The sequence below is a fragment of the Microcebus murinus genome, chromosome 5 (genome assembly GCF_040939455.1).
Source record: "Microcebus murinus isolate Inina chromosome 5, M.murinus_Inina_mat1.0, whole genome shotgun sequence".
NCBI lineage: Eukaryota > Metazoa > Chordata > Mammalia > Primates > Cheirogaleidae > Microcebus > Microcebus murinus.
This window is the reverse complement of record NC_134108.1, coordinates 18778779-18802240: the sequence shown is the minus strand read 5'-3', so window position 1 is coordinate 18802240 and position 23462 is coordinate 18778779. Positions and strand designations below refer to the sequence as shown.

Sequence of the window (23462 nt, the reverse complement as noted above, 5' to 3'; positions counted from 1 at the left end):
TAATCGTTAAAAATTATAAAAGAAAACTCTTAAAATTATCTAAGTATATGCTACCAAACAGTAAGGGAAACATTTATCTGCTAACAGATAAACAAAGCCTGGCTTAAATTGTAAACTAAAGAAATTTAAATATAACAGATTGAGCAAGAACTACCTGGATCAAATCAAAAGAATAAATCTTTACTTTTGTTAAGATATTGTAATTTATAATTGAATCCATTTATGCAAAGCTTAAACAATGATAAAAACATTTATTCATAACAATTACAAGATATTTCTAATTGAGTGCAAGAACTATAACAAAGATCACTATCAGTAGGTCTTTTCTTTAAGAGATGTCATACTTACGGGGGCACTGAACTTTTTCTTTTGGTTCAATTTCAATATTCTGGGTTTTTGTATCTTTTACTTTTCCTCCAAAATGTGATGGAATGAAATAATTCACCACTTTTCCCTGATATAAACAACATTCAGTAGTCACATAGTGTTTTGCTTTCAGTATTCTGAATTGCTTATTAAAATTAACCCTCATTCTATTAAGGAAATGCAAAACAGTTGTAAAAAAATTTGAGACAAAGAGCCAAGTAGACACAAATATAGATATATGTACCCTATTCTTTATTTCTAAGCTTACAGCTATCCATCACTTTTTCAAATTGTACGTATTATCTTAAATTATCTAAATGTTAAATGTGGAACTTCTAAAATTAACTTTTGAGACAAGGACTTAGAGTTTGTTTCATTTAGCATTCTATCTACTAAGCTATCTATTCTTTAAAAAAATTTTAATTATTATATTCTAAGATTTATTGTATATATCTGAGATTTGCATTTGTTAAAATAGCCCTTAAAAACATTTAGTGGTAATATGGGGACATGTAATAATTACAAATCACTTGAGAAGTTAATAGTACTTTTGCAAAGCAGGTTTTCTATCAACTAGAAGGAAGCTTGGTAAGTGACTGCATATCCCCTTCTTACTTGGCCAACATCACTTAAAAAAAAAACTCTACTGGGTCACAAACATCCCATTCTTCGTGCCCACTTAAAGCTAACTAACCATTAATATAAATCATTAGCTGAAGAGTGAACAGAAAGTGTTAACTTGAGTGCCAAGCAAATGTTCAACATATGATGCTTTTTGAGAACATATGTCCCCTGCTTTCCCAAGCCCTATAGTACTCTCCTCCTACCTCAGGAAGAGTGAGAGCATCTTGTTTGACATCTTGTCGAGTATGTGTCAGAATCAGAGCCAAAACCTCCACTGTCTTTCCAAGGCCCATCTCATCTGCTAAGATTCCACCACGCAACTGTGGCCCAGAATTTGGGAATTCACGAATGATGCTAAAGGAAAAACCCAAAAAACACATCATAGGTATGTAAATAAAAATAATACTGTTCCTAATTACTTTTCCTAAAGAAAATGGGTAAGTTTATTGAAACTACATTTTGGGCCAAAACAATTCAAATCCCTAGATTATGAATGTAAGAAATATGATAATCAAAAAACCAACTGAGCTGAAAACTAAGTCTGCAGAAAGAAAAATTGTATTAGGACATATCCATGATTTTCTCTGTTCTATAATTAAAAGGAAACATGTCTGCCTTATTTCTATGACCCTTACGAATTTATGAATTAAAAAATATGAAAGGCAATAACTACTGTTCCATTAATTATGTTTAATGATTCCTAAAAAGAAACCTGGCCTATAATAAACACGATAACATTTTAACTTAGAATAATAATCTCTCTTTAAATCTTGATAACTAAGTTCTTATGTCTATTATTCTGCATTTACTTACTGAAAAATGACAGGTGTAATTAATTCTAAGTCTATTCTATCTATAAAAATGTCTAATAAGATTTTAACATAATATTCCTTCACGAGGTACTGCCAAGGCTAAAGTCATATGCTAACAATCTCATATAGTTTTTCATTATATATATTTTTAAATCAGCATATAAATGAAATTTTGCCTTACCAGCCTGTGTATGGATTATAGTAGAGTTTCAAACCCTCAGATGTAATAATCTCTCGCCATAAGAAGTGCAGGGTACTTTCTAAAGAAAAATATAATTATATTAAGATTTTGTTTGTTTTCCTGTCAGATAATCACATTAAAATAAAAATAAGTTAACAGTCAGGATACTATGGGATGTTGATACCCATAGTCTTGAGAAGTCTCATTTGGGAAAAGCCACATACTTAACACATGAGTAAAAGGCTAAGGGTTCCTCTAACTCTTGTCTTCTGATATTAATCTTTAGCTTCCTTTCCTTTGGGCACATATCCTTATCAGCAAATAGTAAGACAGAAAAGCAAAGTGTAGCAAATTACAGAGTATTAACAGGAAAAAAACCTAAAACATATAACCAACACCTATGAGATAAAGCAAGTACCTTATCTTTTATAAATCCTTCAGTAAATTGTAAGAAGTCCTTAAATAATTCAATAGGCATATGCTAGTGAGCTAATACATTTACCCAAATTAGACCTGACCTCTTCTATGTGTCTGAGAATGGGAAGAAAGTCTTATTAAACAGAGAAAAACATATGTAAAACTCTAACACTGAAGTACTGGGTTTGTTTCAACCAGAATCTTCCACTATCCTCCCCCTTTGTTTAAACCAACTGTCAAATTCTCTACCCACCATTGAAACAGCAAGTAATTTTTTGTTATTTTCTTTAGGAATTAACAGATAAATTAGGAATACATAGTATTTATAAAGTAAAAAAATAAAGAGAAAAAAGGTGGTGGATGCAAATTGATGTAACCAAAGCAATTGTACCCCCATAATACTCTGAAATAATAAAAAAACATTACACAGACAAGTAAAAGAAAAAGATCTGGAAGAACATGATAAAATATTAATAGTGATTTAGCAATTATCTTCAAGTATTAATAGAAGTATCTTTTCTTTTCCTTCTTGCTTTTCTATTTCTCCTAAAACTTCTAAAATATATATGTATTATTTTTAACATAAGAAGTTCAATAAACATAAATTTAAAAAAGTTTCAATTTATGGGACCCATAAAGGACAGAAGAAGTGTTAAATGAAACCTGGGGATTTCATCAATAAAATCTAGTCTGTGGACAAAAAAGAATGAATTACTAATGCACACATAATAGCCATATCTCCAAAACCTTATGTTGAAAGCAGCAACCCCCACCCCCCAAAGTATATATATATGAATAATTCTACTTATCGTTTCAAAATAAGGCAAAAGTAATTTACTGTGACAGTGGCTGCCTACTGAAGGAGCTGAAGTAGTTGCATAGACCTGGGCCATGAGGGAACTTTCTGGGGTGATGAAATATTTGCAATAGGCACTGTCTGCTAAAAATATGTGAGCCACATATGTAATTTTAAATTTGTAGTTTTATTTAAAAAGGGGGGGAGGAACAGGTAGAATTAATTTTAACAGTGTATTTTATTTATCTCAATATTACCAAAATATTTTAATATGTAATCAACATATATAATTAATAAGATATTTTATATATTTTTATGGTACTATTTGAAATCCAGTGTATATTTTAAACTTATAACACATTTCAATTTGTATAGCCACATTTCAACTCACATGAGCCATATGTGGCTAGTGGCTACTTTTGGGACAATCTAGTTCTATTTTTTAATTGAATTGTGGGTTATGCAGATACACAAATTTGTCAAAATTCATCAAACTGTGCCCTTAAAATCAGTGCATTTCACTATATTGAAAATCATTTAACTAAAGAAAAAATATTTCCTTTTGGAAAAAATAATTTGGTCTGTGGGAAACTTTACACAACTAACAATTTCTTTAACAAATAATTATAAGAAAAAAAATAAAGCAAGAGATAAGAAATAAAACCTACGGATTAAAAGAAACAAATGAATGTAACCAATTCCATTTGGTTTCAGATTTAAAGTGTATGTATGTGTGTGTGAGAGAGAGAGAGACAGAGAGAGAGAGAGAGAGACAAGATGGGAGATGGAGAAAGAGGGAGAGAGAAAGAGAGAGGAAAGGGGGGCAGGGAGATTAGGTGATATTAAGGACTAAATGGGTTTTAAAATCCATTATTTTATATATATTTAAAAGAATCCTTATTTTTGAATGAAACAAACAGAAATATTAACATATGAAATAAGATATATGGGATTTATTTTAAAATATGTCAGTATGGGGGCCGGAGGAGTGGGAAGAAATGATATTAGCTATGAATTGATATTTATTGTCCAAAATGAAAAGTTTAAAAGATGAAGTTTGTTAGATAAGAAAGTATAAACTGGAAAACATGGGAGATATAAGAGCTATTCATCATTAACTAAAATGAATCTATATAGGAAGAATGAGAAGTAATCAATACCTCACTTCCTAGAATCATGTAAAAATTTCATCATGTGTCCCTCCCTTTAAAGACAATGATTAAGAAGTGGCATAAATGCCTCCCATAAATTTACTACTTTCACAAAAACTTAATAGATGATATTTTATTATTTATTGTAAGGAAAAAATGCAATATTTAGGAAAATTAATCACATGTGTATCCTAATTTTGTAAATTTGCTTTCTGGCATTGACGTTCATCATCAAATTGTGCAAAGTTTCTTACAGATGATCAGCAAGATTTTCATCTGATCAAGTTGTAAAAGCACTTCTTATTTGGATAGACATGTAAACAAATTTTTTGGTTTTTAAAAATTCCAATCAAGGCAGCATTTATTTTAGCAGAAAAAGACAGTAAAAACTTTTATGAATGAGGGAACTCATGAATGTATTTTTCTATATTTCAATTTTTAAAAATTTCTTTGAAAATAATTTTGTTCATGATAACATACATTCTATCCTATCTTTTCAATATGTTTTGTTTAGTGATCAATTTCCCCTCACCCTAAATATCTCTCACATAATCCCTCTAATCAATTTGCCCTTCTTTAAGTATCTTATACTTGCCACCAGTAGGAGTGCTTCTGAAATACTCTTGTTGTAGCATCCAATTGACAGCCTCTCTTTGGTAAGGTCTCAACACAGGGGTCAGTGCAGGATGCTGGACATCCACTTGGATGGATTGTGTTTCTTGCTGATGTGTTTGCTTCACAAAGTGATAGAGCTCATCAATGTCCTGTCCCTCTGGTTCACTCTCTGAATCTTCATCATCCTCTTCTAACGCATCTGTACATCAAACAACAAATGTACTCAAAACCCAATTCACCTTTTATAACTACAAGCAATTGTTCTAAGAACATACGACTCACTTGCCCAACTCTATGTCCTTGCTCAGCCATGTGACTGGAAGGCCCTATCTTTAATTCTTCACTGATCAAAAATATACTCATCCATTCTTGAAGATAGTTCAACTGCTACTTTTCCCATGGCATTTGTTTTTGTTTTGCCTGGCTGGAATTGATACTCTCCTCTATATTTGTACAATACTTTCATACTTGGGCTACAGCAGTACATTGCAACCTATCTGGTATTGCAATTAGTTACATGCATTTTTCCCTTCCCCAGTGAGATACAGGCAAAGTCTTCTATTTCTGTAGGCCCTCAGAGAAGGTGGCACATGCTTTGCCCATTGTGGATATTTCATAAACATGTGAGGAACTAAATGTGAATATCACTTGCAGTTTATAAAAGGATAACTTATTTTATTTTTATACCTGAACATTAAAAAATACACATGGAGACATAATTTCTCTATGTCTGTTTAGACAAAGGTTTCCATTTAATTTCTTATGCTAAAAAAGGATAGGCATTTGGTAGCAACACCAGCCAATTAGAAGAAAACTGATTAAGCTATTAAAAAAATGTAAAATTGTAAAAACATCGGATTCATTCGGTGGGGCACAAATGCTCTGCAGAAGACAACTTGTGTTTACCATAACAGGAAAAAAAAAACAACCTTGAACAAATTCACAAACTTCTTTTAGCTAATGTTTATTTTAAAACAATTCTTTCAAGGTGAAGAAGTGTTCCATTTATTTCTGAACTGCTTTCAAATAGGACTATACACTATTATAGGACATAGCATAAGCTCTAGAACTAAAAAGTTGCATCAAAAATACACAACTTAATTTTTCAATAAAAAATATGCCATGTAAAATTTTCAAAGCTTCACAAATAATGTATGGTTATATGCGCTAAGACTAATAACTAAATTTGAAGTTTTCCTTAGAAGTCATGCTTTAAAAATACAAAAATTTTTTAAATAATGAAATTCTTACCAAAATGTTAAAAACTCTACATGTACTTAAAAGCATTCCTTCTCATCCTGGAAATTCTAATTATTCCTTTTAAGTTTCTAACTTGCAAAATGATTTACTATTATACATTATAAAGCTCTGCAAAGAATGTATTATCAAAACAACTCAGCAACTAAGGTTAGAAACTAATCTCCAAATATGCCAGTATGAAAATGTTCTATAGTTTGCACCTGAAATAATGCTGACCCACCATGAGCAGGACTTAAAGAATTTGAGCCATATTTCCAGTAGTGTTGATGGGTTGCACCCAGCCATCCACACTCTCCTTTGGTGAGCAATGGTAAAAAACTCTGAAATTGCAGTCTAGACCAAAGATGCAACATCCTACCAAGAGACAGAGTAAAGTCATGTGGTCTTTACAGGAACTGGGCTCTTAAGATTATCTGTCAGACTGCAAAGGAGTGGTGGAATAAATGCCAGCCAAGAATCTCTGGCCATGACAGAATAAAAGCACAGGAATAATGCAAAAATTCCAACCAGCTCAGATCCCTCTAGACTTTGCCTTTTGACTTGTATATTGACTCCACAAATATTTAATACTTACTATAAGCTAAGCACAGCATTAAGCAAATAAAGTAAAAAAACAAGTTGTATTAGTGGGGGCATTTCAGATCAGTATAATTTTGTCACACAGTCATTTTATGAAGGTCATTTAATTCTTATTATGGTTTTATTAGTTTTTCTGGTTGTTATATCTAGGAGTCAGAGAAAAAAACCCACAACTCCTAAAGTAATAGTAATTTAAAGTTTACTTTAAATATTACCTAGAATAATAAAATTGTATAACTTTTCCATCACTCTCTTCATGAGCTGATTGAACTTTTTCATTCTTGAATTTGCATCACTCAAAAAGTCTAGTTTTGCTAGACCAGCTTCCAAAAGATAAATTCCAACCTACAAAGAATTCATCAACATAAAAATAGTTTTAATTGAAATATGCCATTCTTTATGAAGACATAAAAAAATTAAGCATCACTGTTTTTAAAGGTATTCACAATATTTGCCCCACAAACCATATATACCTTCTAAATGTTCCCCACATATTTTCATTTTAAATAATAAATTCATTCTACAAGCAGTAAGTACCTACTATGTGCAATGCATAGTTCAAGCTGCTGGAAAGAAATATTTCCCTAATTGAAATCAAACCCCAGGGGAATGTGATGAGACCATCTAATTCAACCTATCAAGTCAATGATTCTCAAACCTGATGACTATCAAAATAATCAGTGAAATTTGTTAAAAATGCAGATTCCCCTGGAAGATTCTGATACAAATGCTAGTACTGTTATGCACAGTTGGATTTGGGCATCCTTATTACTGAGTCAAACACTAAGATGTATAGGAAAACAGATCTTGATTAATGTTAAGTACACTGACTCCAGTGAAGCAATGCAGTATGAAGTTTTGCAGTTTAAATACCTGAATCTGAATACTGGCATTGATATTTAGGAACTAAATACATTTGAAAAAACTAACTGATTTATTTTGACCCAAATGTTCTCATCTTTAATACAGAGAGAAACCTAGCATAAATAATTGAAAATTTTCTAATGATTGACACTCAATAAATGTTAATTGCCTTCGCTTCATTGGACTATACTTGACCTGAATCCCTCATCACTGAGATAACTATATTCTTTCACTAAAGAACAAGAATCCACCAGGATTACACAGGAATGAATAAAAAAAGACTATATTTCGTTAGTATTTGTGCTCTGCCATTTGTTTACCTCGAGATGGCTTACTACGGAGGCAATACATGTTTAAATATTCATATAAATCAGGAGCAGGGAAAATAGAATAGATTAAGACTTGGTTTGCAGGGGAGGTAGACAGAACACCAATATATATATATAAGCCAAGAGTTCTTACATACTTGTAATCACCAAGCTATAATTTCAGCACTCACAATCAGTAAAGAGAGAAATGTTTGGTTATATAGTTTCATTATCCAGAGAAAAACTAACTGCAATCTAATGCTTCTAACTTTTCTCCTTTCCCTCTGTCAATTCAGAAACTATAAACACAGCTATTGATGCAAGAAATATATGAGACAGTTTTCAGTTAAACAACATGGAATTAACATTTTAGAATTTCTTTTCCTTTCAAATTTTAGCACAAAGGCATATTATCCTGCTTCACAGTTTACAAAGTACACTTACATTATCTCACCTGATATTTTTTAAGCACAATTCTATGAGGTAAAAAAAGAATGAGTATTATTTACATTTCATACAGAAAGAAGGCATTTAAATGATTCATAAAAAAGTTACTTGGCTATGAATGGCAGAGTCTGAGATGAATTAGAAATTTATTCATTTATTTACTGATTATCTGTTAGGTACCAAGTATTTTACTGGGCTATGAAGATAAAAGGCTTCATAGTATAGCAAGGGGGAAAGATCTAAAATGTATGTACACTGCAAGTAGCCAACACAAAAATAAAAATATGTATCAGGTACTCTGGGGAAGGGGCATATAACATTATCCATGGGTTGAAGAAAATATCTCCCTGGATAAATTCAACTCTAACCTGAATATTAAAGAACGACCAGGAATTACCAGGGAAGGAGAAGGGAAGGAAACAATATAGGCAGAGAGAACTGTGAGAGCAAAAGCTAAGATGCAAAAAGACAGCAGGGGATGTCTGAGACAAAATAAAAAGCAGAGTAATAAAAGAAGACTCAAGGGCTTGTCACAGGAGAGACTTCTAAGCCAGGTTAGAAAGATTATACCTAATTCTGCAGGCAGTAAAGAACAGAATTTCATTTGCATTCATTAGAAACATTAGATTGCAATTAATTTTTCCCTGGATAATGAAACTATATAATCAAGCATTAGAGAGACAAAGTAGCTGAAAGATTTGAAAAGGCAAGACAGAAAACAAAGAAATGGTTAAATGCTACAGTAAGAGGAAGAAATGATGAGGACCAAAACAAGTCACTGAGAGTAAAGCTGGAAAGAAGCAATCAGGAAGATCTTGAAAAAGTACAATCTGGAAATGATTTGCTATACCACATATTTTTTTTTTTTTACAATTTTGAAAGCCCAAAATAAACTGTACTTTGAAACTTAATGAAATGCTTTTTGCTGACTTTTAAAACCTTCTTCCTAAGTTACTTTAAAAGTGGACTGCCAATGTAGACGAACCTTAAAAGATGCCACAGAAATTGAGTACCTTGATAATGTGATTTCCTTCTGGTCTTTGGTAAAGTTTTATCCTTCTCTTCTTTTGTAGCCACCCCAAATCTTCTAACATTTCACCACTGAAGGATGATTCCACCAGAATACTCTTGTCACAAGCATAGATTGGTTCTTTGAGTCTTTTTTCTTGTTTCTCTACATCTTCACATTCTGAATGAACATAGATCAGGAACTGATTGCTTGACTCTGAACTCATCAAAGTAAAACTCCTTTCAGAAAAATTTTCAGTTAAACTCTGTTCAGGAAGAAGCTGAAGACTTAATTCTCCCAGAAGTGCTTTCCAAGAATTATCAAAGTGATATGGAGCAATCAAAATACTCAATTTTACAGACAAAGGGGAAAAAATACCAACAGTCTCTTCTTTTTCGATTGATTTTGAGAAGTTTACTGCCTCTGAACACCTCTTCTTATCTCTGTGAGGCACCTCATCCTTTAGACTGTCATCTAGGATGATGCAATGAGCAGAAGTGGCATCTGAATCTGGGCAGGGATATTCATCATCAGTTAAGGTGAGAGGTTCATTCCTTCTATCCTCATGCATATTCCAATGAAGCTGCTGCTGCTTTTCTTCATCTATCCTCACTGGAGGAGCACGTTTCCGTCTGCTGCTCATTTTCAAGTTTTCTTTGTTGGTAAATGTGAAGTCTAGAAGACAAATGCAACAGTAGGCATACCCAGAGAGGATTTTAGTATTTAAGTGTTCCCAGATGAGAACCAGCTGCCCATTTTCAAATTTTCTTAGTTGGTAAATATGAACTCTAGAAGACAAATGCAAAAGTAGGCATACCCAGAGAGGATTTTAGTATTTAAGTGTTCCCAGATGAGAAATTCAGCATAAACTCTATAGTCCATACACATAACATGAAATCTTCAGAAGGATACATAAAAAGCAATGTGTAACTTTTTTTACTAAGTCAAATACAACTAAGAACACATTAACTATAATCTCATGTATCAAATAACTTCTAATGGTTTTACTCTTTAATGGATAAAGATACTTTGTTGTACAAAATAAAATAAATTCCAACAAGATACCTAGTAAGCAACATAATAGAGCCTTGAAATGAAATGTTTATTTGAAGTGTTTTAGTAACATTTAAACTACTGTCATCACTACAAAATTTCAATTTTATTTTATAATCCCAAAGGGTTAACAAAACTTCACTCAACCCTTACATAGATTAAAAATGCCTAAAATACGTATCTTCTTTTTCAAGAGGTGAAAATGAAAATACAGACATGTATTTCTTTTTATGAATTAGCAGACAAAAAGAGCTGGGCAAGGAATAAGGTGGTGATGGCAACCAGGGGAAATGGGGCAGAGAGAATAGAAGGAAAAAAAAGCAAGAAAAAAGCAAAGAAAATTTGGTCATCTCAAAAGAGGAAATTGGGCTGAAAGCAATCTATCTGAGGTAGGTTCCAAATTATACTTTCCCCAAAACAATAGCTAATTTGTATGTGAAAAACAGAGCAACTCACAGACATTAAATAATAAAGACATGATGTCTGACTGTCTATTCCAGCCTAGTAGCTGAAAAAAATAATGGGTATAAACAATTAAAATCTGGCTTCAAATGTAGTTTAAGAAATATTCTCAACAATTCCATTTTTGAATATAGTCCAATCAGGTATTAAGTACTCCATACTGTGTTGTATTTTAGGGGAGGATGCCAAAAAAGTATAAATCAAATCATGGATTCTAATTCCGCAAAGACAATACCTTATAAATTGTGTTTGGGTGTCTTGATGACAAAGTGATCAATCACACAGAGCAGTCTACACCCTTCTATCCTTACTAACTCCAAATCTAGAAAAGAATGAGAAATGTGTTTTTAAAAAACAATTCAGGAATACATAACCCTGTTTAAAATAAAACGAAATAAAACAAACTACTAGGGGAAATCTCAGTTGACCAGAAACTTTGAAGAATTCCTAAAGAACACCACAGAGGGAAGCAGACAGAAAAGCTAAGTGACAGCATGAATGTATTAGCACAAAAGATGTGAGCGTCATCAAGAGGCCTTCCCTACTCAATGGTAGTGAACCTGGTGGTGGAACCTAAGTGGGTCCAGGGTCACAAACATAGATAATAGCAGAGTAATATAGTGGGAATTGCCAGGCCCTTACCTACCCTATCTCTCCTAAAGGCAAGGCAGCTGTTATGGGGGTATCTATTTTCTGGTGAGAAACAGTACCTAACCTGGAGAGATGTTCTTTGTTACTGAGTACAGAAGAAAAAGCAGATGACAATAAACTCTGCCTATAGAGGGGTCTCACCAATTTCCACTCATTGAACACAGCAGAAGACATGGCTTAGCAGCTGCTTCTGACCCTCCTCTTAAGCAAGCTGCACAAGCAGAAAAAAAAAGTAAAAAGTGACATAGGAAGTCTGAACTGCAAAGATGAGCTCACAATCAACAATCAAACATTTATGGATCTCCAACAAGAATAAACAAACAAAGACAAACTTTCACCTAAAAAAAACCAGATGAAACAAGTCAAATACAACTTTATAATACATACAATCAATATCATATCTGCAGAGAGATAATATATTGTTTTTATGAAACAGAAGCAGAAAGTAGTAACACACAAAAATGGCTATAAAAATTGTTGAGCAATTTTAGAAAAGCAAACTATATTACTTAAATTTGACAGGAAAAAAAATTGGCCAATGATTCAATAGCAGAATGGGTAAAGCTACAAAGCACCTGTTACAGTGATCCCTGAAAGAAGTGAAACAAATGAAGTACACTCTCCTACAATACCAGCTTGGGTAACCAATTATTCCTGGTTTGCCTAGTACTCTATCACTGAAAGTGATCACTGTATCCTGGCAAACCAGAATACTTGGCTGCCTTTGCCCCAGCTTATCCCTAGGAAAGTTTCCAGGAAGAGCAGAGGAAGGGAGGACCTCAAACAGAACCCAGCGGTCTCATTTGAGTTAAAGAGACAGAATTTAGAATTTGTGGGGCAAAATACCAGAGGAAAAAAAGCTGCACAAAGAGAGCGCTTTGTAGATATGTGGAAGAGTTCTTCAAGTCTCTGAGTGGGTAATGGTTTGTGTTTCTGTATGAAAGAAATATTCAAAAATTGAGAAAGAACAACCAGAAATAGGTAGAACAATCCCTGGAGCTCATACATAGCCAGGAAAAGTTTGTGAAAAGACTCTCTAATACTGAAGGGAACATGCAGAGTTCTCAGAAGTGAAAGCTGCTGTACTAGCATGCCTAAATTAGTCTTAGACTAACTGTTAAAGATTTAGACTAAAAACCTCATTTGCTCTGGACCCATCCTGACTTTAACACAAATATCTGGTATCAAATAAAAAACCACCAGGCATACACAGAAACAGAAAAATAAAAGCCATGACAAGAAGGAAAAAATAAAAATACCCAGAAATGACATGGATGATATAATTAGCAGACACAAACATTCAAACAGCTATTGTAAATATTCTCAACAAGTTCAAGAAGGTAGAGGAAAGCATGAGGATAACGAAGAAAAAAGATATAATACAAAAGACACAAATGGCATTTATGTAGATTGAAAAACAATATCTGAAATAAAAAATACACTGTATGAGATGAACAGTGGATTAGACATGGTGGGGGGGGGAGCAGAGTGAGCTTAAACCCAGTAACACTAGAAACTATAGAAAATGAAGTAGGAGGATAAACAAAGACTGAAAAAACAATAAACAAAGAATCAGAGACCTACTGGACAATGTCATGCAATTTGACATGCATGGAATTAGAATCTCAGCAGAAAAGCTGGGAGAGACTAAGAAAAAATATTTTTAAAAACATGCATGATAAATTTCCAAATTTAATAAAAACTATTAACCCAGAAAACCAAGAAGCTAAAAGAAATCCAATCAGGGCAAACATAAGGACAATCACAACAAGGTATGCCACTGCTGAAAAGCAAGAACTTCTCTCCAGATTAGCCTAATCTTTCTGCCTTAGACACTTCTCCCAACCTAAAATTCTAAACTCTGCAAAATATCTTTCAAAAATGAACAGGAAAAAAAGACAAAAGCCAAGAGGATTTATCATCTATAGATCTATACTATAAGAAATGTTACAAGAAATTCTCAGGTAGAAGAAATATGATATTAGATGGAAATCTGGATCTACACGAGAGTAAAAAGCATATGTGAAAAATGTATGTAAATATAATTTTTTCCTTAATTTTGAATTTCTTTAAAAGATAATTGGCTATTTTAAAAACATTTTTAAACTTTTTAACTGAAAATTTTCAAACATACATAAAAATAGAGAAAATAGTACAGTTCTATGATCATAGATTGTATTCCGTACTATGTTCATGGACTGGAAGACTTAAAATATCCAGATGTCAATTCTTTGATACTGATGTATAGAATCAAAGTAATCCCATCCAAAATTTCAACAGGCTTCTTTTGTAGAAATTGCCAAGTTGATTCTAAAATTTATATTGAAATATAGGATATAGAGAGTCAAAATAATTTTAGAAAAGAATAAAGCTGAATGACTTAAACTGATTCCAAGATGTATGTCAAAAGTAACCAAAAGAGTGTGGTAATGGTATAAAAAGAGACATATAGATCAATGGAACAAAATAAAGGGTCCTATGAGAGACCCACATATATATGGTGCATTGATTTTTGAAAGAAGTTCAAGGCAGTCAATGGTGAAAGTATACCCCGTCGATAAATGGACATCCATATGCAAAAAAAGAAAAAAATGAGCCTTTGAGCTTTACCTTATAACATATATAAGAATTAACTTATAATAAATAATAAACTAAAATATAAAAGCTGAACCTATAATACTTCTAAAAAAAACAGAAGAGAAAAATCTAAATGACATTGGATTAGGCAAAACAAAAACAAAAGGGCACAAATAATTTTAAATACGACAGAAAAAACAGAGACAATGTTAGAAAATGATAATCAAGTTTCATCAAAATTAAATACTTTGGCTTTTCAAAAGATACTGTTGTGGAAATAAGGAAGCCACGGATGGTAGACAATATTAACAAAGCAAATATCTGATGAAGGATTTGTTTGCAGAGTATATACAGGATACAGGACTCTTGCAAATCAACAGTAAGACAAAAAATCTTATGTAAAAACTAGGCAAAAATTACATTTCACCAAAGAAAAAATAAGCACGTGAAAATATCTTCACCATCATCAGTAATTAAGGTAATGCAAATTCAACCCCAAAACACAATAAGATGCCACTATATATGCACTAGAATGGTTACAATTTAAAAAACTGAGAGTGTGGAGCAATCAGAACTGAGCTTCACACATTCCAACATAGCATAATCACTTTGAAAAAGTTTATTTAATAAAATTAAATACACACTTTCTATACAGCCTAGTAATCCTACTCCTAGGTATTTACCCAAGATATAAAAACGTAAATCCACAAAAAAGAAACTTGAATGTTAATAGCAAGTTTATTAATAAAAGCCAAAAACTGGAAAAAAAAACAAAAACCCAAATGTCCATCAACTGGTGAATGGATTAAACAAATTGTGGCAAATCCACACAATGGAATACTATTCGGTAATAACAAAACTGATATATACAGTAACACAAATGAATTTTTAAAGCATTATGCTAAGTGAAGGAAGCCAGATGTGAAAGACTACATACTGCATGATTCCACATACATGAAATTCTAGAAAAGTCAAAGGAGGTGCAGAAAAAGCTTTTGGCTAACAGAAAGGTTCTACACATGATTGTACACTACATATTTGTCAAATCATCAAATTGTACACTTAAAACTGTTGAATTTTATTATATATAGAATTATAACTTAATAAAGCTGATTTATAAAACAAAAACTAGAAACAGAAGATTTAAAATTTTTAGGAAAATATTAAGAACAGCTTTATTCTCATAAATTTGAAAAATCTAGATAAAATGAGCAATTTCCTCACAAAATATAAATGAACAAAATTGACCCAAGAAATAGAAAATCTAAATAGACCAATAACTATAAACTAAACTGTAGTAACATTACCTACCCACCTATCTCAGATCTATCTCCCCTCCTTGGTGACAGAACCTGTCTTTCATTTATGAAAATGGCAGCCCTATGACTCAAAGGTGGGTGGTTTCCTTGGCAGCCCCAAGGACGTAGCTTCCATTTACTGTTGGCCAAAGCAAATCCAACAAAGGAGCTGCTGGTTGCACGTGGCTATTTAAGTTTAAATATAGTCATACATTGTATAACATTTTGGTCAACAACAAACCACAAATATCAGGGTGATCCCACAACATTATAAAAGAGCAGAAAAATTTCTATGTACTAGTAATGTTGTAGTCATCATAACGTCATAGCATAATTACTTGATTGTGCATAAATTTAGTGTAGCCTAAGTATACAGTGTTTATAAGGTCTACAGTAGTATACAGTAAGGTCCTAGAGCTTCACATTCACTTATCAATCACTCACTCACCCAGAGCAACTAACTTACAGGCCTGCTAGCTTCATTCATGTTAAGTGCCCTATACAGGTATACCATTTTTTATCTTTTATACTATATTTTTACTGTACCTTTTTAATGTATAGATATGTTTAGATACACAAATATTTATCACTGTGTTACAATTGCCTACAGTATTCAGTACAGTGACATGCTACAGGTTTGTAGCCTAGTAGCAACAGGCTATATGGCCTAGGTGTACAGTAGGCTGTACCATCTAGTTTTGTGTAACTACAATCTATGATGTTCACACAGCAACAAAATTGCCTAATGACACATTTCTCAGAATGTATCACCATCATTAGGCGATGCATACTGTAAAGAAAATTAACTATTATTATAAACTCAGCTCCTCAGTCTCACTATCCCTACTTCAAGTACTCAACAGCCATATGTGACTAGTGGCTACTGTATTAGACAGTGCAAATGCAGAACATTCACATAACTGCAAAAAGTCTATCAATCAAACAGTCCTGGTCAATCACGAGAATTCCATTCCCTTAGCTAGTGTTTGGTTTGTAAATCTATAGTTGATAGATTAAAATCAATCTCTGGCTATGGTTAACTACTTTTTAAGCATTTCATACTTTCTCTTATCTTGGAACTATAATATAGAAAACTCTTAATTTCCTAAGTGTTTATCTTTGTCCAGTTCTCCTCAGAGCACAGGCTGGAGTACTGGAATTGGGCCACTCTGTTGGAACATTAAGAAGATAGGATAGGCCGGGCGCTGTGGCTCACGCCTGTAATCCTAGCTCTTGGGAGGCCGAGGCGGGCGGATTGCTCAAGGTCAGGAGTTCAAAACCAGCCTGAGCAAGAGCGAGACCCCGTCTCTACTATAAATAGAAAGAAATTAATTGGCCAACTAATATATATATAAAAAAATTAGCCGGGCATGGTGGCGCATGCCTGTAGTCCCAGCTACTCGGGAGGCTGAGGCAGAAGGATCACTCGAGCCCAGGAGTTTGAGGTTGCTGTGAGCTAGGCTGACGCCATGGCACTCACTCTAGCCTGGGCAACAAAGCGAGACTCTGTCTCAAAAAAAAAAAAAAAAAAAAAAAAAAAGAAGATAGGATATACCAGCTTATCAGGTAACTACTGCCACAAACATGCTGTATAACATAAGTCTAATGCCTTGAGACAGCATCATTTATTCTCACAGATCTGCAGGGTAGCTCAGGGCAGTTGATCCAGGCTAGGTTTCTGGAAGAGTAGTGTAGTTTTTATCTTACTCCTGAAAGAGCAAAGTAACCCAGGAATCTTCTCAAGGCAATTACTGAGAAGAAAGAGCACTAATCCAATCACACAAGTACTTTTCCAAGTGCTTGGTATATCAAAACCACTAAGATTGAAGTCACATTCAAGGACTCAAAGTCAAGAGGTGGGGAAATATACACTTCTTTACTGGGTGGAAATGAAGAACTACACATGGCAAAGAACAAGAATATGAGGGGTGAGAAAGAAGATTGGGCTGGTTATAACAATGTATCACACTGCCCAAAGTATTAGTAACATAGTAAATATGGAATCGTTAACTCTGAAAGCCCCCTAAGCAATTGGCTATAGTCTCACATCTGCAGGCTATATAGTTTAAATGTGAGAATGTGAGCTTTGAAGTCTTAAGATTCTAATAGCTTTGGTATTTACTCATTGTGTGCCACTGGAATAGTTATCTAACCTTTCCATGTCAGTTTTCTTATCTCTAAAATGCGGATAATGTGGTTAGGAATAATTTAAGTATAATAGCACAGCACCAGAAATTTAGCATGTATTCAATAAGTGGTAGTTGTTATTATCATGCTGAGAATACCCTAAATTACACTTTGCAATAACCAAACACTAATGGGGCAGAATGGGGGAATTATAGATGAGTGCTTCTCAAACTTGACTGCACACTGGGGAACTTTAAAAAATTCTGATGTCCAGCCAATTAAATCAGAATGCCTAGAGGTAGTGCCCAGGCACTATGCCTATTATAGACTCACTAAAAAGTTCTAGTGTGTAGTCCAGTTTGAGAAACATTGTTTTGGATAAGCAGCAGCCTATTAAAGTCCATTTCTTGCCTTTCTAAGTATAGTTGGAAAATGGTGGTCTAGCTTAGTATGCAACCATGACCAGTCCTAGCCAATGCAATGTGAGTAAAAGTAAAATGTGCCCTATTTCTTACAACAATCTTATAACAGAGATATTATTGAACCTGATCACATTTCTTTAACTATTCTGTTCTCTGTTAAAACCTATTCAGTATCTTATAAATTATATAAACTACCATAATTTGCATTTCTTCAGATGTTTGCTCTCAACCTGATTCTTCTAATATTACAGCCTATGAGTACTTATCAGTGATAATGATAAGCTGAAGAAAAGTTAATACTAGAATTTCTAGCAAGCCTCTCCTTTTGTCTGGTTCTCAACTGAGACAAAACATTCATGATAAAAAAAAAAAAAGCTGGCTTTGTTTGATTCTCTAATCTCTAATTAGGGATAACTTTTTGAACTAAAGAAGATATTATTTGGTCAAAGATGTTTACAACGAAAATGCTACTTGACAGCTAGTAAGTCAATTAATGGTGAACTTCTATGTCAGCCTGGTTTTCCTCATACCTCACCAATACCATCAAGGGTTCTACTTCTTCCTCCTAATCCTTAAATAGCAATGTTTGGGTAAAATATGATTATGTGAAGTTTTCTATATGGACCACACTTTTACTGCCCTAGGTTTAAATGTAAAAAGCCTTTCACTTCAATTGCTCTTTCAAATTTTTCTGCTTGTCACTGACCCAATTTTCCCCAAAAGCCTTCCATGACCAGGGAAGCTGAGTTAAGGACCTCACTCTCCTACTCAATTCCAACTGCTATAGTGTTCACTTTGGACTACGTGAAAGCTGGGCAGGAGCAGCATCCTATTCAGTGTTGTACTCCCAATGACAAGTCAGTGCCAGGATGTAAATGATATACAAAATAAGGTGAAACAAAGATCTTTAACTCCCTAGATACCTTTCCTTGTTTTAAGGGTCTAACAATAATTTACTCACATTTCTTTTTGGAGAAGTCTCTCTTATCCACTCTCTAGAAGACTACAGGTAATATGAAACTATTCTTTAGTACTTCTGGCCCAGAATGAAGCAGTCAAAACTGACTGGACTGTATCTTTAATAGAAAACAAAGATGGATTGATAGAAAAATAAAGATAAATGTTAAGTTACTAGAAAATTCAACAAATGAATAATAAGCCTAAATTCAAATTTTTCCCTCCAAATTATTATCTCTACATTAAAACAGAAATCCTGAATTACTACAAATCCATAAGAGACCAGAGTTAAGGCTATCAAAGGCAACAAAGAATATACATCTGCCATAATGCTGTCCAAGACGGTTGCCTTAGGCAAGTAAAATTCAGCCATTACTGAGTACTGGAATGCTTTTAATGGTCTAGCATTACCACAGTCATTTCCTTTTCTGTAGGGATAATTCCAGCAAGGTGAGAGTATTTTCATTTACTGAACCCTAAAATATGTTAGTTATGAATGCTCTCATAGCAGTTTTTTCACCAGCAGATTCTGTTTCCCTTTACTTTTTCTAGTCTAAATTCTTAATGAAATATTTGGTTTAATCCTATATATAAATCCAGTTCTTTTAGGCCAGGCAAAAGAGGATATACAAAAGCATCTTTTAACAGTAAACTATTTTATTCTCGACTGTCAGCTATTGGTTAACCGGTCCTTCAAAGTTCTAGGAAGTGCAGGATATCCAGAATAGATGCAATGATTCCAATACAGCTCACTGCTCTGCTGCCAATACGCATAAGCCAAATCGATCATTTCTATTATAGAAAGTTTCATCATTCCTATTACTGCCCACTAGAATACTTAAAAATAGCAGTAATGACTTTAAAATTATTTTATTTTGTTCCCGTACAGTCTCACTTTAAGTATAAGTAGGAAACCATAAAACCTGGGATCTCTACCTCGTGCTGTCAAGCAACCTGGAAAAAGGGTACAAAATTAATGGTCATTATTTAATAATACTGTATTGTACGGTGATCATCAAACACCACCCCATCTTCCTTCATAAACGTAGCAACTACAAGTCAAAATGAACAATGACGCTAGGATGGTTCTGAATGCGAATGTAATTAATCTGACTCCAAAGGTAACTGAGAACTTTCAGGCAGACTAACTTAGAAGCCTCTGCCTCCTCTTTTACCACACAATATCCTGCGCACAAAGGTCTGGGAGGTCGCCCAGCTCGGGCCTCCAGTGGCACATCTGAGGCAAATGGTGACACTCACTCAGTTATCCTCCCAAAGACCCGAAAGCGGTTCCGGGAGTCCGTGCCGTCAGCCCCGCCCCGCTCCCAATAGGCCGGCAAACAAGCTACCGCGAGGCTGAGGAGCGCGACGATGGACCCTCGGATACTTGAGTGTGGACGCTCGGAAAATATACCGCAGGCCCCAATCCCCGGGGAAAAAACACGGCCTCCTTTCCCACAGCCTCCACCTTCTCCCCGGAGAGCCGCGGCGGTCCAGAGGCCCGCACGTCTGGGACGGGGAAGGAGTGGGAGACACTCGCGCTGCGGCTCCCTCTCAGCCCTTGAGCTTCCCGGGCTCCGGGACAACCGGAGTCCTCCCTCGGCTGCCCGGGAGGCCAGAGACGTCTTCCCTCCCCGACCTCTGACCCCTGACCCTCCATCACCCAAACGCCTATCTAGGCTGGTTCTCACCCCCTCCTGAGTCTTCTGCACCAGGCCTGGGTCCTTCTAATGCCCCAGCAGATCCCGGGCACGCCTTTGCCACTCACCGAACACCCGCCTGAGGTGGGCACGCGCACTTTATGCTGGGTTGTGTTAGGGTTCCCGTGGGGCCCAGAAACCACAGCGCTTAGATGCTGGGCGCGCGCCGGAGCGTGGGGTCAGGTGAACGCGCACGTCGCAGCGCCTCGCCCCCTTTCTCCCGCACTGGCTTCATGCGTCTCTTCTGCGCAAGTGCACACAGCGAAGGCCCCGCTAAGGCTACAGTTGGAGTATCGCGATAGCTCTGCCCCACCTCACCGCATTCAAGAACGCAGGATTGGCTGGAACACCGAAGGAGGGGTGCGGCTTCCCACGAACGGGGGTTGAGCGTAAATGATTTGTGGCTTTAGTCAGAAGGCAAAAAAAGACTTCTCAAAAAGTGTCTATTTTACTGCTTGTAGAAAGCAGCCACTAATTCGGTACGAGTGAAGCTTATTTCCTTCAAAAAAGTTTCAAAACTTTCAAAGGAAATGTGAGTAACTTTAAGATGAGAGGAAAACTACCTGTATTGTGCTGAAACTGGCCTTCCAATAGCTTGGTCCTTTTCCCGCCTCTCACCTCTTTCCCACAGAGGTAAGCTTACCCTTAATAACTTTGGAAATAACTCTGGGAGGTTTCAGGGCTTCCTGAAGGAGCGTAAAATAACACTCAGGAAGTATTGAGCACTCAGTGATAAGTTAGTGAGTACCTCACAACTCAGTGTTTCTGCTGTGGAGGAGCGTCTCAGGTGTGTGTGGTCGCAGAAGCACTGAAGAAAGTTCTTGCCTAAGAGAACTAGTGTTGTAGCTGTGGAGACAGTGCAGAGTAGTCCATATTTTACTTAGGGTAGTCGTTTATCACAGATTTCTAAAATAACCTGAAAGAAGCTATTTACATAAACTAAGCCCTGTCACATTATAGGCATACCTTCTTCTATTGATTGCACTTTGCTTTGGGAATGTTCTGGCTAGTTTGATTATCTATCCATACCACTCAAACTTTCTCCACATTGACAATAAGGTTGTTTTACCTTCTTTTCATTTGTGTGTTCACTGGAATAGCACTTTAAAAACCTTTCAACAAATTTTCCTTTGCATTTACAACTTGGCTACTTGTTCGGCACAAGAGGCATAGCTTTCACCCTGTCTTGCCTTTTGATATGCCTTCCTCACTAAGCTTAAACATTTTTAGCTTTTGATTTAAAGTGAGCGATGTGTGACTCTTCCTTTCACTTGAACACTTAGAGGCTATTGTACAGTTATTAATTGGCCCAATTTCAACATTGTTGTGTCTCAGGTAATAGGGAGGCATGAGGAGAGGGAGAGAAACCAGGAATTGCCAGACAGTGGAGAAGTCAGAACCCATACAACATTTATGGATTAAGTTCACCATCTTATATGGGCACAGTTTGTGGCACATCAAAACAATGAAAAACTTTGATATGCTATGAGAATTTACAAAATGTGACTCAGAAACACAAAGTGAGTGCACGCTGTTGCAAAAATGATGACGACAGACTTGCCGGACACGGGGTTTCCACAAACCTTCAATTTATAAAAGACACAATATCTGCAAAGCGTAATATCTGCCACTGTCTGGCAGCTCCTGGTTTCTCTCCCTCTCCTCATGCCTCCCTATTACCTGAGACACAACAATGTTGAAATTGGGCCAATTAATAACTGTACAATAGCCTCTAAGTGTTCAAGCGAAAGGAAGAGTCACACATCGCTCACTTTAAATCAAAAGCTAAAAATGTTTAAGCTTAGTGAGGAAGGCATATCAAAAGGCAAGACAGGGTGAAAGCTATGCCTCTTGTGCCGAACAAGTAGCCAAGTTGTAAATGCAAAGGAAAATTTCTTGAAAGGTTTTAAAAGTGCTATTCCAGTGAACACACAAATGACAAGAAGGTAAAACAACCTTATTGTTGATGTGGAGAAAGTTTCAGTGGTATGGATAGATAATCAAACCAGCCAGAACATTCCCAAACCAAAACCTAATCCAGTGCAACCCCCTAACTCTCTTTATTCTGCAAAGGCTGAAAGAGCTGAGGAAGCTGCAGAAGAAAAGTTTAAAGCTAGGAGAGGTCAGTTCATGAAGTTTAATGAAAGAAGCCATCTCTGTAACATAAAAGTTCCAGGTGAAGCAGCAAGCAATCCAAAAGATCTAGTTAAAATAATTGATCAAGGTGGCTAAACCACACAACAGATTTGCAATGTAGATGAAACAGCTTTATATTGGAAGAAGATACCATCTAGGACTATCATAGCTGCAGAAGAAAAGTCAATGCCTGGCTTCAAAAGACAGGCTGACTCTCTTGTTAGGGGCTAATACAGCTGTTTACTTCAACATGAAGCTAATGCTTGTTTACCATTTTGAAAATCCAGGGGCCCTTAAGAATTATTCTAAATCTACTCCTCTTGTATTCTATAACTGGAACAATGAAGCCTAGATAACAACACTTCTGTTTGTAGCATGGTTTACTGAATATTTTAAGTACACTGTTGAGATCTTAGAAAAAAAGATTGAAAATACTACTGCTCATTGACAATGCTCCTGGTCATCCAAGGGCTCTGATGGAAATGTGCAAGGAGATTAATGCTGTTTTCATGCCTGCTAATACAACATTCCTCTGCAGCTCATGGATCAGGAGTAATTTCAACTTTCAAGTCTTATTCTTAAAGAAATATATACGGATATATATAAGTAAGGCGATAGCTGCCACAGATACTGATTTATCTGATGGATCT

The 23462-nt window shown here is 35.2% G+C and overlaps 1 protein-coding gene across 2 annotated transcripts in view; it reads right to left on the bottom strand.

Moving 5' to 3' along the window:
* The window catches only part of SHPRH (SNF2 histone linker PHD RING helicase), an 82175-nt gene extending 61282 nt beyond the window's left edge, over positions 1–20893 (bottom strand). The window contains exons 1-9 of one of the 2 annotated variants that reach the window (XM_076002889.1): positions 20668–20893; positions 18981–19095; positions 11180–11266; positions 9434–10217; positions 7017–7146; positions 4939–5161; positions 1984–2058; positions 1194–1344; positions 349–454 (exon numbers count right to left, since the gene is read on the bottom strand). In XM_076002889.1, the coding sequence (XP_075859004.1) occupies positions 349–454; positions 1194–1344; positions 1984–2058; positions 4939–5161; positions 7017–7146; positions 9434–10072 (1324 nt within the window). In that variant the 5' untranslated portion in view covers positions 10073–10217; positions 11180–11266; positions 18981–19095; positions 20668–20893. Of the gene's footprint in view, positions 1–348; positions 455–1193; positions 1345–1983; positions 2059–4938; positions 5162–7016; positions 7147–9433; positions 10218–11179; positions 11267–18980; positions 19096–20667 lie in introns of those variants that run through there. The other variant, XM_076002888.1, reaches the window with a different exon arrangement.
* Positions 20894–23462: the final 2569 nt, after the last annotated feature.